At 41.8% G+C, this 15,963-nt stretch overlaps 1 protein-coding gene across 2 annotated transcripts in view; it reads left to right on the top strand.

Moving 5' to 3' along the window:
• RCSD1 (RCSD domain containing 1) overlaps positions 1-1,196 on the top strand; it is a 368,022-nt gene extending 366,826 nt beyond the window's left edge. For both annotated transcript variants that reach the window (XM_075073011.1, XM_032777422.2), the window contains one exon: positions 11-1,196. In XM_075073011.1, coding sequence (XP_074929112.1) covers positions 11-47 — 37 coding nt within the window. In that variant the 3' untranslated portion in view covers positions 48-1,196. The remainder of the gene's footprint in view (positions 1-10) is intronic.
• Positions 1,197-15,963: the final 14,767 nt, after the last annotated feature.

The following is a 15,963-nucleotide window of genomic DNA, read 5'->3' as shown; positions in this document are numbered from 1 at the left end:
CTCTCAAAAGGATGAACCCAATCAGGACACAGGAGACTTTAATGTGAAGAGAAGCCAAATAGTCCAATTAAGGTGCAGCTACTGGAGGACTCTCCCTTGCAACAGATCAGCAGAATATTAATAACATCAAAGATGTTCACTGCTTTTACCCATAACATTCTGTAGAAGTGGGAAAGAGAGCCTGGAATTAAGACATCTTTTTTTTGCTGCAGGGTTCAAAATGGATGTACTGGCTGACTCTTCTTGGGGTATATTGAGCAACTTCATGGCCACGTCTGGAGATCTGCTGCACAGTAGCTTGGGCATGACAAACACCACCGTTTCTGGGCCCAGTGTTCACCATTACAGCAAAGTTCCAAATTTTGTTTGTTCCCCCATGTTGGACTTTGATGCAATTCATCAGTTTTGGACATATATAAGTTGTGCCTTTTTAAATAGCTTCCTTTGAAATATTTTCAGTTTTCAAATGCAAGTAAATGAAGTTTTTAGAAGTAGGGGAAAATGATTTTCTCTCTCTATATATACATATGTGCTTTATGACAGACAATGTGAATCCTAAATCTGGAGAAGATCATTTTTAAATGGTTTATGCGGCATCTTTGATGAATATCTACTTGGACTAGAGTTGGGCTGGCAAACATGTATTTGAAACACCTAACAGCTAAAGATTATTTTTCTATAGGATTTTTTTGTTTTTTTTCATGATGGTGAGAAGTAGCAACTGAAGTACCATATCCACAGAACACTTACAGCATCTGAAGTAATAGTGCAAGCTTTCCTCACACTACTCCACCACTGTATTCAACTGTTACTTGGAAGGATCAAGCGTAAGTCAGTTGTCATGTCGTCTTTGGACTCTACTGAGATTACCAACAAGTGGCCAGTTAGAACCACTTCTAACTTTTTGTGGTATAGACACTTGTTTACTGCAAACTGGACTGAAATAGCCTATTCATTTCATGTAAGCCAGTGAACAGCCTGTGTATGATTGAGTTTCACTTACTATGGCAGTGGTGGGCAACCTGTGGCCCACAGGTCACACGCGGCCCATTAGGATAATCCGCTGGTGGGCCACCAGACCGTTTGTTTACATTTGCACAGCCGCCCACAGCTCCCAGTGGCCATGGCTCACCTATGGCCTAGGCTGAATTTGAACTGGTGAACTATCATCCGATAAAAAATTTATTTTAAAGAGCCGGGTTCTCTCCTTAGAGTGGGGGTTCTCAGACTGGGGGTTGTAACACCCTCAGAGGGTTGTGAGGTTATTATGAGGGGGTCATGAGCTGTCAGCCATGCACAAGGTTGACAGCCCAAGCCCTGCCAGCCCAGCTCCATCCCCATCCCCAACCCCACTCCAGCATTTAAAAGAGTGTTAAATATAAAATCATGTGTTTTTTTCATTTATAAGGAGGGTCCCACTCAGAAGCTTGCTGTGTGAAGGGGGTCGCCAATACAAAAGGTTTGAAAACCACTGCCTTAGAGTATTTAGAGGGAGTGTTTGAAAGGACTGGATAACAGGAGAACTACTCATATACCATGGCGATGAGGCCATACAAGTGCTTGGAGCTGGCATTTAGGGTTCTGTTAAAACTTTCAAAGGACTAGCTGGCTCAGAGGACTAGCTGTGGATGGGCTATGGAGGCATTTACCTCCAGATTGCATTAGCTATTGATTAGTCTACATTAAATGGGTTTGGGGGAGTATCACAATCCCATTCCTGATGGACAGGTGTCCACATCACTAAAACCACCAACACATTATCTGACAACCGACACTGCTCCCAACCCGACAGTATCAATGAAGAGGCCAAAGACTGAAAGGGCCATGGAGACTGAACTCCCTTTCATCTTTGAAGCCGTTGCCCCAGGACAGGGGTTAGACACACTGGCAAGGCAGAGAGTGATGGAACCAGGCTCTGCTGCTGCCTGCACTGCACCTGCTCTGTGGATGGAGATCGATGAGGCAGAGGGTCATTCTATTCTGTGTTTGTACAGAGCCTAGCACAATGGGAACCTAAATCCATGACCTGGTCCTAGGCACTACAGCTATACAAATAAATAATATCCTATTTGTCACCTTTTACCCATACTAAATTCACAAAAAGACAAATGGATTTATGTTCTAGTTAATGTCTCCTGCCTCCCATCCTCCCAGATGAAAGCACTAAGATATTGTTCATTCAAAACCAGCGAAAAGTGATTGGTGTTGCCATTTGTACCTAAAAGAGGTTTCTCAGCATATGCAACCCCCACACCCTCTTTGAGCCATGTCAGCAAGTGTCATCATCTTTAAAATACATTTTAATCTCTTTGCTTGGGCTTGTGTCCCAGGCCAGGCTGCAATCATCACTGTAACATTTTTTTTCTCAGCAGATGTATCTGGACGTGTGTGATTGTGCATTACTGTATATATGAGTGTGCATGTTTAGAGAATGTGTGTGCTGGCGTAGGGGGTGGAATTTGTCCTCCCTCACCTTGAAAATATAGTGGGAAAACAGAGGAAATAAAACAGTGGAGTTGAAAAGAAAAATAACTGTGTTTTTCTTCTTGGGAACCTGCAGAAACCCAAACCAGGATGGGTAGAGCTGGTGGCAGCAGACAGAATAAGGGTGGGATTACAACTAGGGGATAGTGTAGTGTTAAACCATCAGATTTGAAATTTGTGGACTCCCTGGAGCCAGGTTGCAGTACTGATAGCTCTGACTCAACTATTCATCCTCTTGAAGTTCATTAAGTGAAAGTCTTCAGGATGAGATCTGAAAAACATAAATCCTATCTGTGCAACCATTAAAGATTCCATGGTAAGAACAGAGGTTTTCCTTCAGACAAAATTGCCCCTCCACACACACAGTGGTGTAGCATACATTACATAGGTATGACATCACTCTCTGCTTTCATGCGGCAGACACTACTTAAAGGGGCTTTTTCTTCTGTTGTCTGTCTATAGGTCTATTGTTAGACTATGATAACAGAGTCCTAGAAGGAGAGATGGGGAGCTGTTCAGTATTGTCTTGAGGGAGTGTAGCCTTGTTGAGTGGGTGAAGACAATTTACTCCGTGGAGGATATCTTAGATCAGGGGTGGGCAAACTTTTTGGCCTGAGGGCCATATCTGGGTGTGGAAATTGTATGGCCGGCCATGAAAGCTCATGAAATTGGAGGTCGGGGTGTATGAGGGGGTAAGGGCTCTCGCTGGGGGTGTGGGCTCTGGGGAGGGGCCAGAAATTAGGAGTTCAGGAAGTGGGAGGGGGCTCCAGGCAGGGGGTTGGGGTGCAGGGTGAGTGTGAGGGATCCGACTGGGGGTGCAGGCTCAGGGACGGGGCTAGGCATGAGGGGTTTGGGGGGCAAAAGGGTGCTTCAGAGGGCAAGAGGGAGATCAGCACTGCACCAGGGGCTTGGGGGTGCAGGAGAAGGTCAGGGATGCAGGCTCCGGGAGGTGCTTATCTTAAGCAACTCCCAGAAGTAGCGGCATGTTCCCTCTCCAGCTCCTATGCAGAGGTATGGCCAGGTGGCTCTGCACACTGCCCTGTCCGCAGGTCGCCACCCCTGCAGCTCCCATTAGCTGTGGTTCCCAGCAAGACCCTGACCCTGCTCCCCAATGGGAGCTCGAGGGCCTGATTAAAAGGTCTGGTGGTTCGCAGCCAATAGGATCTGCAAAGCCAGCGCTTGGGGTGGGGGGAGTGTCCAGAGTCCCCTGGCTGCCCTTATGCCTAGGAGCCAGAGGGGACACATGCCACTGCTTCCAGGAACTGCGTAGAGCCACACCACATGGTTCCCGACCCTGCTCCCCAGGTAGAGCGCTGGAGCAGGGGAAACCACCAACCTTGCTCCCAGGCGGGAGCTCGAGGGCTGGATTAAAAAGGTCTGACAGGCCACTGGACGCAGCCCCCGGGCCGTAGTTTGCTGATCCACCTTAGATCAAATTGGGGCTTTGTGTGTGAGGAGGGGGTGGAGAAAAGATATGTGTTAAAACAGGCAATCTCCCCGTCTTTTCTGGATGAGCTGAGTAGGGCTGAGCTGCAGACCTCCACATACCAGCTGTGAGGAGCTGCTGGATGATATAGATAATTACTAGTTACACACAACCTACATTGAAAACTATTTTATATAGAAGCACAAGGGGCTCTGGACCATGCATTCAGACCAAGGGTGGCCACAGTGTTGAGGCCACTAAGTGTCACTAAGCATTATTCTAAGTAATTTTAAAAGGTGAAGGCTATAAGAATATGGAATTTTCCCTTAGGCCTCTCATGAGCAAGAGTCCGTCCATGTTAAACTCTAATTGACCTAGCAGGCCAATAAATAAACAAAAGGCCTGGCCTTCGTCACAGCCGTTCTCAGCTCTCGCAACAACGCTTTCTGCTTCGCTCCTCAACGCAGAAATAATCCAGCGTGGCACCCTGTGTAGCAGAAGGACAAGATAACCTGCAAGAAAGAAAGAGCCGACTGTACAACCGACGCTGCCGCAGCCAAGTTTACTTAAAATGCACTGCGCTTATGTACACTGTACATCAGGGGGATAAGAGTGCCAGGCTGGCTAGCGGCGGCGACGTCAAGAAGTCGTGATAGCAGACAAAGAATCGACATGTGGCGAGAGTCCCTCAGCAGGCATGAAAAGAAGTGGCCCCCGAGCGGACGAAACCGCGGCGAGCTATTGCCTTGTCATGCCGCATGCGCCCAACAAGTATACCTCCTTGGACGCTCAGTGCACTAAGGTAACCCAGACTGCTCTCGATTTTTAGGCTTTCACTGAGATGCCAGTGACTTTGACTGTGGCATGCTCACACGGTCTCCCCGGCACCACCTTGAGCATCTCAAAATAAACTCGGCTTGCTTCGCCCCCCTGGTGTGTGTTATTGGCGCTAAGCACCCGGGCACGGACTACCACCTGTTGTTTTGCCTCAGCAGTCTAATCTGCCCCACAACAGTTTTGGGCGTCCCTGGGGTGGGCACTTGAGGCTAAAATCTGCTTCCCGGACCCCTCTCGGCGGCCGACAGACCAGCCGCAACGACCGACGCCCAGTGGCGCACCCGTGATTTCATCGGGGGCTCGCGTCGGAGATGCGGTTTGGTCGACCCCAGGGGAGGGCACAACGTGTGCAACGCGCTCGGACAGTGGAGAAGCAGCTGGCGCGATCGGTGGGCAGAACCAGTCCCTTGGATAAGGTAGGAACAGTCCAGTGGTCTGGACTTTTTGCCTGTTAGACCTGGGGACGCCCAGTTCACCCAGATATGGCGGAGAACAGAGTACAGGCAGGGCATGGTGTACACCCTTAGAATGCATTCTAGGTGACTGGGAGTAGCTCGATAGTTGGTATCAGGGGTCCCACTAACTCTAGAGATAGCGTCCGGAAGCAAGCGATTCCTGACTGAGCAGGAGTTGGCTATGGAGTGGCTCCTGATACAGGTCAAAACTGCCGTGGTTCTGGCCTTCCTTCAGCACTCACAGCTGAGGACCGAACAGGGTGGCTGCTACGCGGGGGTGAGGATCCACGCGCTGTGGTTCCCCTCTCTAGCCACATTCTGGCCAGTCTGGTACTGGGACGTCCGGACCCTGCTGGCAACTACTCCTCCCTGGTCCATAGGTCCCAGCTCATCCTCCTACGTTCGGCCTAGAGCCATTGGAACGAACCCAGAACATACAAGGGTCAGGCTGGGGTGTACTGAGCGGGCCAGTCTGAAGCTCGTGTTTGATAAAGATTCTAACCCATTTTTATTATGTGTCTAAATAGGTTCTTACACATTTTGGAAAAGAGCCTTCTTTGTGTTAATATATTTACCAAAATCAGCCCAGCCCTACCAGATTTGTAGTTACATAATATAAAGACTTGTAGAGAGAGACCTTCTAAAACATAAAAATGTAGATTACGGCACATGAAACCTAAATTAGAGTGAATCTACACATGGACTTGGCTACCCACCTTCTGAAAGGTTGTGCCTGACCCTGATCATTTTGCCTGTGGGTCTTTTGCCATCTCACCACGCCAAATACTGATCTTTACTGGCGGAGTGCAGGTTACATGTATCAGGACCTATACGAAGTCAAACCAAATATTAGAAACAGAAAGATGATTTTTTTAATACATATTGTATACACACCACGGAATTCAACACACGCTCAGACACGCACGGCAAGTCATGGTTGTTCTACAGGCTATATGGCTCACCCGTTGGTGACGCTGATAGTTGCAGGTATTTGCAGCCCAGTTGACCAAAGGAGGAATACCCTGTCACCACTTATGCTAGATAAGGAATGTTGAGGGGTGGTTAAGTGATGTAATGGGGACTGTATTTAACCCCATTTTTAATAGAAAGACGATAGGCTGGGGTTAAGGACTTAAATAATAGCAAATGTTTAAAAAAAAGTGGGAATAGGTGACAACTAATTCTTATTAATAGGTTACGGTGCCTTTGGATGTAAGAAACTAAGCAATTTGGTTATTACTAACAGGGATTTTAAGGGACTGTTATTGTCCTTTTTGCGTCGAACTACTTGCCTGTTATTTTTAGCATAGGTTTACCCTTTTTACTGGAGTTTTTTTTATTTGAGGTTAGCCTTACTACATAAGAGCGCAAGCTCAAAAGATACGATGAATGCTGTTAGAACTTTGGTTGTGTTTTTTTCTTGCTAGTTTACACTGTAAGCCCGAGGCTCGACTGTTATTAAAACAACACGAGGTTGCAGACCTTTACAGATTGTATGAAGTTTTTTGTTTTTTTTGTTTTTGAAAAAAGGTGAGAGCCTAACATTTGGGCTCTTTAAGATGTTGAGTGGATATGTTGGTCAGACCCGAGGAAGGGAGGGAACGCCCAGTGCATTAGTTGCTGTTTTATCTATAGATGTTTTTTGAGGCTGACCTATAGACTTTGGACCTAGCAGGTTTGAATGCAACTCGCATTAAGCTCTACACATTTTTGTTTGGGTTGACCTAGGAAACTAATACTCGCCTCTAACGGCAAGCCGGTGCGGTAAGTAGGGTTGTGAGACTATACAGTTTCCACATAATGAGACAGTACAAAGAGATATGTGCGATGTAGCTACTTTCCTTTTGCTATTTGCCCGAAAGCGAACTGGTGAAAAAGGCTGTTTTGGTTGGGGGGAGGTTACAGATTTTTATGTTTGTGTATAGCAGCCACTGCCAATCGCTGGCATTGAATTTAAACGATGTGGAGGTTCGGGCGGGGGGGGTTAGGCTTTGAAAACACGCAGGGGGCGTATAACCAACTTATCTGAGTGCTTATTTTTATTAAGGTTAGAATCTTTTATTTAAGGAGTTAATACTTAGGTGATGGCAATTTATGACATTTGTTTCATATGGCGCAGAGCCTTTTTTTAAGATGTCGATTTTGTGGCCATATTATGTGTTTAAAATGATTAGCTGATAAAGTTTTTACATTGTGTTTGTATGTGAACAGATGTAACGTTGTCCTGGCAGTGTATCCGTTCCGGTAGTAAGAAGATACTAAAAAGCAGTATATTAGCCTTTTTTGTGGGTTCTAGGAGATATGTGTAGTATCGTTTTTTTACGTGCTCTGCAATTGAGCACGAACCATGTTGTTTTATGGGGCTTAACGTTTATTTTAAATTTTGTGGTTTTGGCTTAGTTTTACTCCCTGTTAGACCAACCCTGTATACCTACTCTATCCCGCGTTCCGCCTAAATTACTTTCCTTTCCAGTAGTATTAGGTTGGTTGTCATTATTACTTGGATTCAGCATCACTGATCATTCTCCACTGCTGATATTGCACATTCATGAGTTGACGGAGCGTCCGATCTTCACGAGATTGAGTTGCAACTACTTTGGTCTCGGGATCGCTCGGCCTCCTTACATTTTGAGGCAGGAAATGCTGATTAGTATAAAGATTTTTGTTTTTTTTTGCTGAAATTACACTTGACTTTTGGTGCGATATTTTTAATTCTTAGTACACTGTGAACTGGAGTTTATCAATGCTTCGTAAGTTGGTTCAATTTATATTGTTGTTACATCAGTCCATTGTTTCGGTGATTTATACAACCGCCATCCATTATTTTTTATTTAACTAAAGATTGTTTTTTGTTTTTTTTTTTTTGTTAAATTAACGCCTTTGTCCTTGTTTTGGATTTATTCAATTTTGGGGCATGCTATACCGCTGTACGAAGTGTGAGGGTCGAGTTTAATGTGCCTTAAAATTTCCTGCAGATTTGCAGTAGGTACTCCTTATCTCTATTTATTTATTGATTAATATATTGCAGTGGCCTCCTGGCGCGTGTGTGTGGTCAGCAATATTTCAACTGTTCTGTGTGGATGTGGAAAAACTAGTATTCTCCGCCTTGTTATAGTATTTTAATTAGAGTGAGTTTATATCAGTCATGCACCGTGTTGTTTTTTATGCCGACCTTCAAATAGAGGTATGAGATTGTTTTTAGTAGTTACATTAACCAGTTTTTTAATATTACCTTACATTTACTATTTGATTGGCGTTTGAACTAGGGTCACTCTCACCTCCCTTTTTCAGTAGATGCTGTGGCTTGTATGTGGGGATGTTAGGTTATAGTTGCGCGTGTATAGTGGGACTTTATTAATTTATAGTTCCTAAAGAATACTCTTCAATTAAATGTTATTGTGTTGGTTTAAATTTTTACCTTTGCAGGATTTATTTTATTGGGCAGACCCGACTTCTTATTGCACCTTGGCCTCAAAGATGGCATTCTTTGCAGCTACTATGTGGCCTTAAGAGGAAACTTGCCTTTCACCCACATTCTGGCACAAGGCACTTGTATCACTAAGTATTGACTACACTGTGTGGTTCTTGGTGATTAGAAGAGACCTACGATAACGTTAATCTGCAACCACGCATTTCAAGGACCTTTTATTTAACACTCTTGAGATTTTTCAATGGTCGTTGTTATTATTTCTTGTACAAAGCTAATTTCCTATTACGACCCTTTTTGTTGTTTTGAGATATCTTTTTAGGATAGTTTATCTTATTCTCATATATCTGACTCTTTTATTTGATTTGTTCAGCGGATTTATTAAATTTAGGTTAATTGCAGGTTTCCTTGATGGCCAATTGAGACTACAACCCATTAAACAAATATGGGCAATTGACATTTAACCATCATTACACCAGTGAAACTGAGATTTTAATGGATTTATCCAATCGTGTAAGAGCATTTTATTTGGTTTGTTTTTTTGATTTCCCACACTATGAAATGGTAAGCTTTTCGAGACATCACCATATATGTGGATATTCCGCATCTTGATATAGCAAAGTCATAAGTCATCTATTAAGAAGTGTGTGAGACGATTTAATCCCACCAAAAAAAAAATAGGCTCTGGATCTCTATTGTGTGAATAGAGCAATTTGCTCTATTGAGGATATTAAGGAACAACCAGTGTTAATGTATTGAAATTCAGCTTAGTATCCCAGAGTAATAATATAAAGTACTTGCTCTTGTACGTTATATTCAAGGTGATAAGAATCATTAACGTCACTATTAGGTACTATATAGCATTAAGTACTATAAAGATATTAACTGCTTTATCGTTACCCCTCAGCTAGCTGCTTGGATAAAAATAGGAAATATTTGACAATAAGGTCACGTAATAACCTAAGTATCATATATATATGTGGCAAAAGCTCCAAGGTTATACAAGATAGACTCGTAGGGCAATGCATATTTTGCGGAAAAACTTGCCTCTCTATACTTGTACCTTATTGGACATGTTAGAACTGTAAAGGGGAGTGTGCTCCCTCAGTGTAATGTATGAGATTGTCCGCTAGCAGTGCAATTTAGGCAACACTAATAATGGTGACCCTCGGTGATGCCATGGTCAACCTGGTTGGCCGTTTAGGGGTACTTTTTATAATTGTTACCACTCGTATAGTTTATTATTACATTTAAAGGTAGCACTATTCAAAGAGGACGACCTCAACAGGTACCAGATTCCTAGACTTTTTTGCGCCTTTTTGCGTGAAGCCGCAGCTGTAGGATTACCACTGTAGCACTTCTCTCTAGCATATATGCGATAATAGAGGTATATCGTACGCGTCTGGGATGATTAACACTGTGTCGACTGCTATGTCGCATACGTGGTGTTTAGCTGAGATGTATACTGCTTGTGTTAGCAGTTTCATTCTAGACTCTTTCTATTGGCCTACATTATATTGTTAGCTTTGTGTTGATAGGCATTTTTTGAGAATAGTTGTTCTTTATTTACAGAGGCTGATCCATCAATGGAAGCAAATTGGAATGAAATTTCTGTGGTATCCGTATAAACTCAAAAAGGTCTTAATAGGGTTTTGTCTAAGGCGAATGTTTGGATGCAGATATTCTCTACTTTGTTCTCTGGTGTCCGATTCTACTCATTCTTGTCCCTACGGTGTGACCCTGCACACAGAGGCACAGTCTTTGGCCATCTATGCTGTAGATCTGGCCAGACCTGCCTTAACCTGCTTGTTTTTAATGAATCTACAGATAAGGTGCCCTTAGTGCTCGTTATCTTATATAGAATTTATTTGTTGTATTGTTGTGGTCTGTGTTGGCTAAACACCAGTTATTTACAAAGTCATTGAGCATGAAAAAGTTGTTAGGCTAGTATTGAATTGCAACAGGGCTTAGTCTTTTGGAGTACCTGCGGCATCTAAAGTACTTTTTGTGTCGCACTGAGAAGGTCAAGCTGGGAGAGTTTTATATACTCCTGGTCGTTAAATGGTGTTTGGGGATGTCTGGTCTTCTTCTAAGACAGCACTTACATATCGCAGATAAATTGTACTGTGAAATGTGTGCCAATGATAAATGTTTGAAAGCTGTTTATTTTTTTAAGAGACAGTTAATAAGCCTACACACTTTGGATTAAAGGGACTTGATTAGAGTTTTTGCCTTGATTTTGCGCCATCGTTTTAAGTCACTTCAATGTATGGGTATTACACTGATATTAGACGTTTATAATTAATGAGAGACGCCAAGAAAACCATTATGGGTTTTTACGCGTCTACTACGTGACTTGGCATGGAGGAGTCGTACATTTTATCGTAGTCTTAATATTCCTATGTTAAATAAATAACTTATAGGCTCTTTGAGTTTTTTTTATGTCTGGGATTGGCTTTGTTATAGTGTAAGGTGTTTGTGTTTTTTGGGCTGGATTATTCTCTTGTGTTTTCATATAAATAATAACAATCAGTTGCGCCCTCAATAGTTATATTCTACTATGGTTTGTGTTTAGTGTCGCAAAGCGCAATTTCGATGCTATGCAAGCGCTGAACCAACCTGATAGACTGTAGGTTGGTTTTGCGCATAGATTTAGCTACTATTTTGTTTAAATTACATCCTCCAGGGTAACAGAAAATTTGTCACATTGGTGAGCAATTAAGAAGGGGGAGCCTGCAGAATTGTACACATCTATTTGTTTTACCCTTTGTTATTTTATGTTTGCTCCTTAGGTTTGACCTTTTCTTTATTACTGGAGATGTATACTTATGCCACCCACATTAGGTATGTTATCTATTTGTAGTTATTGTTTTGCCTTGTATTTCTATCGTAAGACACATACGAATTGATGTGGAATTCTTCCTGAAGCTTAAAAGAGAATGCGGCACATTTTTGTTTGTATAGGAAATTAGTTTATTAAATAGTAATTTTCTGGGTTCTAATTTTTATTAACACCAAAGGTATAAAATTCTTTAGTGACCTATTTGTACTGTGTAATGGGTAAAGAGCCTTTTGGATTTAACATAAGTGAGTAAGTGATAATCTTGCTGATTTTAGAGTTAGTCTTGAAATGTTGCCTTTTTGTGTTCTCTAGTTCCTCTGTATGACAGAGCGAGGAATAGATTTTTGGACAGATTAATACCCGTAATTTGACTTCTCTGTCTTATCTTACTACTTGTCTCTGAATATATAGTTTTTGTGGTGTTTGAGAGCCCGTCCTGCCACTGCAGATGCTGTGGGGGTTTTGTTGCCTGGCCTTTTGCCCCAAAAGCGAACGCGTTCATTCATTCATACTTGGTCCTTAATTTGCGTTTCTGGTATGAGCCTGTGATTTGTGCCATGTACGGTTAGTCCGAGACAAATGATAGCGAAGGGATTTCGTGTCTTTCGTAGCTGTGTGTGCGAGCATGTGATTGATCAACTGAGAAACAGGCATATCATGTTTATACCGGAGTGCGCCTCCGGATGTTGGTTAGAGTCGTTGCCAGGCTTATATAGACCTAGTTGTGTGGAAAGCCTGTGACTATAGTTTATTTTGTACTGGGCTTAACGTTGCTAAGTTTTCCTCTGCTCTCTGTTGAATAATTGCTTCTTGTACTTACTTTATTGTTTTAAGTGGCTCGAACACGGATATGTAACTAGCTGAGTTTTTATTATTGAATGTGTGTTTTTTGCGGAGTGAATTGTTTGTGCAGCACTTGAAAAGAAAGGGAACGGTTGGGCCCCCATATGGAATTTAACGCATAACCCTGTTGAGGGCATGGGTTAGGGATAGTTTTTGGCCAGTGTGTCCCTTAGGATTTAGAAATCTTGGCCTAAAAAACCTGGCGGGTTTCTTAATTTTTACAGTGGTACTAGTTTGTAGGTTTTGAAGTATTTTGCATGGAGGGTAGTAGTGGTGACTCCTATTGAGCGGGGTACTTTTGTATAAATCCTTTAATATGCGTCCTACTCACTATCAGGATTGTTTACACTGTCACAGTCGTTTATTTTGTGTGTTTTTAATGAATTTAACTGGATGGTTGTAGGTGTGGTCCTCTTAACTTGGTTTACACCAGAGTACCACTAGACATACTACCAAGGGGGCTTAAAAGAGTTTACGAAATTTTAGAGACCTAGGTAATTGTGGCGATTTGCCCAAGCTGCCATCCCGGTATGTGTTTATACCACATAGAATGGTGCGCTGCTATATTTTTTGACTTATTTATTTATACGCCATGACATTTTTTGGTTGTACCATTTTTTTGATGTTCCTGTAGACCAAGTTCCTCGCGCACATCCTAGCAGGAACAGGAGTACACTTTGTGACTCCGTCAGTTGTTTTTAGTTTCTTGAACAATTATCAAGTTCTTTTTATATAGGCACTGTTTTGTTATTTTACTAAATGATAGGTGGTTTATCAACTAGCAGAGAGCGAGGAGAGGGAATTTTCGCCACCTTTAGATTGTGAGTTTTATTTTAGTGAAGTGTGCATATAGTTTATATGTTACCTTATGTGCCACTCCTTGAGACTCTCCTATGTTTTTCTTAATTAACTTATTGAGTAGTGTGTGATTGTGATTTTGACTGACTTGCTGGTAGACTTTTGCAGGTTGCAAACTGTTTTTTGGGGTTTTAGCCTTAATTTTGCTTTGTGCACGGCCATACTTGGTGTATTAACTGAAGTAAGTGTTCTTTAGCGCCTACTTTCAGTAACTGGCCTGCAAGGGAGGGGGGGTTGCAGCTAGTGACACGCGTGAGAGTCAGTGTGCAACATTGGCAATATCGGGGGTGGGCACAACCATATGTGCTCGTTGTTACTTTAAACTTTTTATGTTTTTTAAAGCGACCACCCAGTTTGAGTACAGAATAAGTATGTCTGGCATCCAGCGACTTTGAATTCTGGGGCATTTCTATTATGTGTTGCTGGGCTTTTGAGTTATTTATGTGTTTATTAATTTAAGCAAGCTACTGAGCAGTTAGTGTTTGAACGGCGTACCACCTGGTATGTTCTTTTATATTAGTAAACTCAGTGTTATAGCCTTTATGCCGCGCGTGTGGTATTACATTTGAATTACTCAAATAATTTCTATAGACAGAAACCTCCTCCTAGTGTGTTACATTTGAAATTGCTTAGAGATATCTTGAATTTAACTATGAATTTTTAGCTGTTCTACACCTATATGGTTCTGTTTGGTTTACATGAGTACTATAGTGCCAAAAGTTTCTTTGTGAAATGCATACTGCTGTTACTTGAAACCAGACTTTACTTTTGCCTTAATGAATTGACTATAGCAACTTTAACTCATTGTAATCAGATATACTTATTTGATTTTTAACCTTTACTACTACATTTCTTATTATTATGCTGGAGGGAAACAGCAGGTTGAACTTTAGAAAAAATGGCTGAAGAGGAAGTTCTATGGTGTCTCTTGAAATGTTTGTTAAATAAATTTTATTCTATGTATTATATGAGGTAATTCCTATCTCTCTGATTTGCCTGAAGTCAACAAGGGATAATTATGTTAAAAATTACTATAATGAACCTCTTAGTCTGTTTTTATTTTACTTGTGCTCACTGGTGAATTGGTGCTTTCCTTACGCAAACAGCAACAATTAGGAAACAATACGCTAAAACCAGTATTACAGCCTAGTTTATAATACGTTTTATAAACAGACCTGGCTAGATGTGCTGTTTGGTTCTTTCAGATATCTCCTCTATATGTGTGATCCCATCACTACCTGCAATAGTACTCTCGAATGAGGGTTTTTTTGGTTTGGACGCTGCCAAAGTTGGTGAACTGAGCAGGACGGATTAGGAGTGTGGCCTGGGAGAATTGTGGGGACTGAGAACTTTTACAAGTCTGCTGAGTATACTGCAGCCTTCTTGCGCAGGCAATTATACACATAGATTTATTTTACAACGTATCCCCACCACATTGCCGATGCGGTTTTAACTGGGCCATTATGTTAACAGCTTATGGTTATTCTGTTTATTTTTTGTGCTTTGCTATTGACTAAGCTTCTTATATCTTTCGTACGCTCAAGTGCCCCTTAATTAGTGTTGCTCTATGCTTATAGTGTGATAATCTACCTATGATCCTGTTTTTTTATTCTTTGTTCCTTGATTCTCATGAATTAGTATAGACCTTAAGAAGTGCGACTTTACTTGAAACCACATATACAGTAGAGGAATGTCAGATATAGGCCTTTGTGCTCACTTCAACTCATCGCAAGCCATACGAAGGAAAATTAGGTATTTGCGTTTCTAGTGAGGTAGTGAGACAACATCTATATCGCTCTGGTACAAATGACTCTTCCTTGTATAGCTTTACTACTATGTACTTCATTGTTATATAGAGTGGTACGCTTCAAAGTGTCGAAAAAGTGTCATAACATTTCAATCCTGTGGAACTCAGCCCTAAAATTTCTTTACACATTTGGTACTCTCCTGTGATCATCAAAGTGTGTGCAAACTAGTTATCTGCTTGATAAATTTGGGCGATACAACAGTTGTACTCAATATATTATGTGAAATTAAATGACATCAGCGGGATTCTAAAATTTGTAAAAGGTTTATAATAATTTAAAATCACCAAACTACTCCAATAATTTATTTAAGTTTACAGTGGTGAAATTAATCTTACTGTGCGTTAACTCTCAGGATTTCGTAGCCCCTTTGCTATTGCCAATCTTGGTTTGATTAGAAGATTAAAATTTTTGCCCGAAATTGTGCTTCACCAAATTTACTAAATATAAACTTTATATACCCGGTATTGACAATAACCCAATAACAGTACTTTAAAAACTGATATTTTGGGGTTTAGGCACACACACACCGCAAGCAAGCAGCTAGTTGCTAATTATGCTTTACGGTACATTAGTAACCTAAATCCCCATGCGTGCGATTAATCTGACTTACTTCCTGTCCTGCTTCAGTGGATATGTGAGAACATTCCTCACTGTCCTCTTATAACATGTTGAAGACTTACGCACCCCCTTGTTCTTGTGTTCAGACTACACATTACTCATGAGGGTTACTTTCCTCATAGTCAGGTTATAAACCTTAATTCTGTTTGCTCTCCTCTGGTCTCTCCTTCCTCACTTTGACTCACATCTTTCTTAAAGGTTGGTGCCTAAATGTGGCCATTACCCCAGCTGGGCCTCACCAGCACCACCTAGTGGAAACAACTACCTCCATGTCTTACATCTTGGACACTCCTGCTTAATACAGCCCCAGTGATATACTTTTTTGCTAATGCTTCAACTGCTGATTTGATTCAATTTATGATCCA

The sequence above is a fragment of the Chelonoidis abingdonii genome, chromosome 1 (assembly GCF_003597395.2).
Source record: "Chelonoidis abingdonii isolate Lonesome George chromosome 1, CheloAbing_2.0, whole genome shotgun sequence".
Lineage (NCBI taxonomy): Eukaryota > Metazoa > Chordata > Testudines > Testudinidae > Chelonoidis > Chelonoidis abingdonii.
The sequence above is the reverse complement of the archived record's forward strand: the minus strand, read 5'-3'. Positions and strand labels throughout refer to the sequence as shown.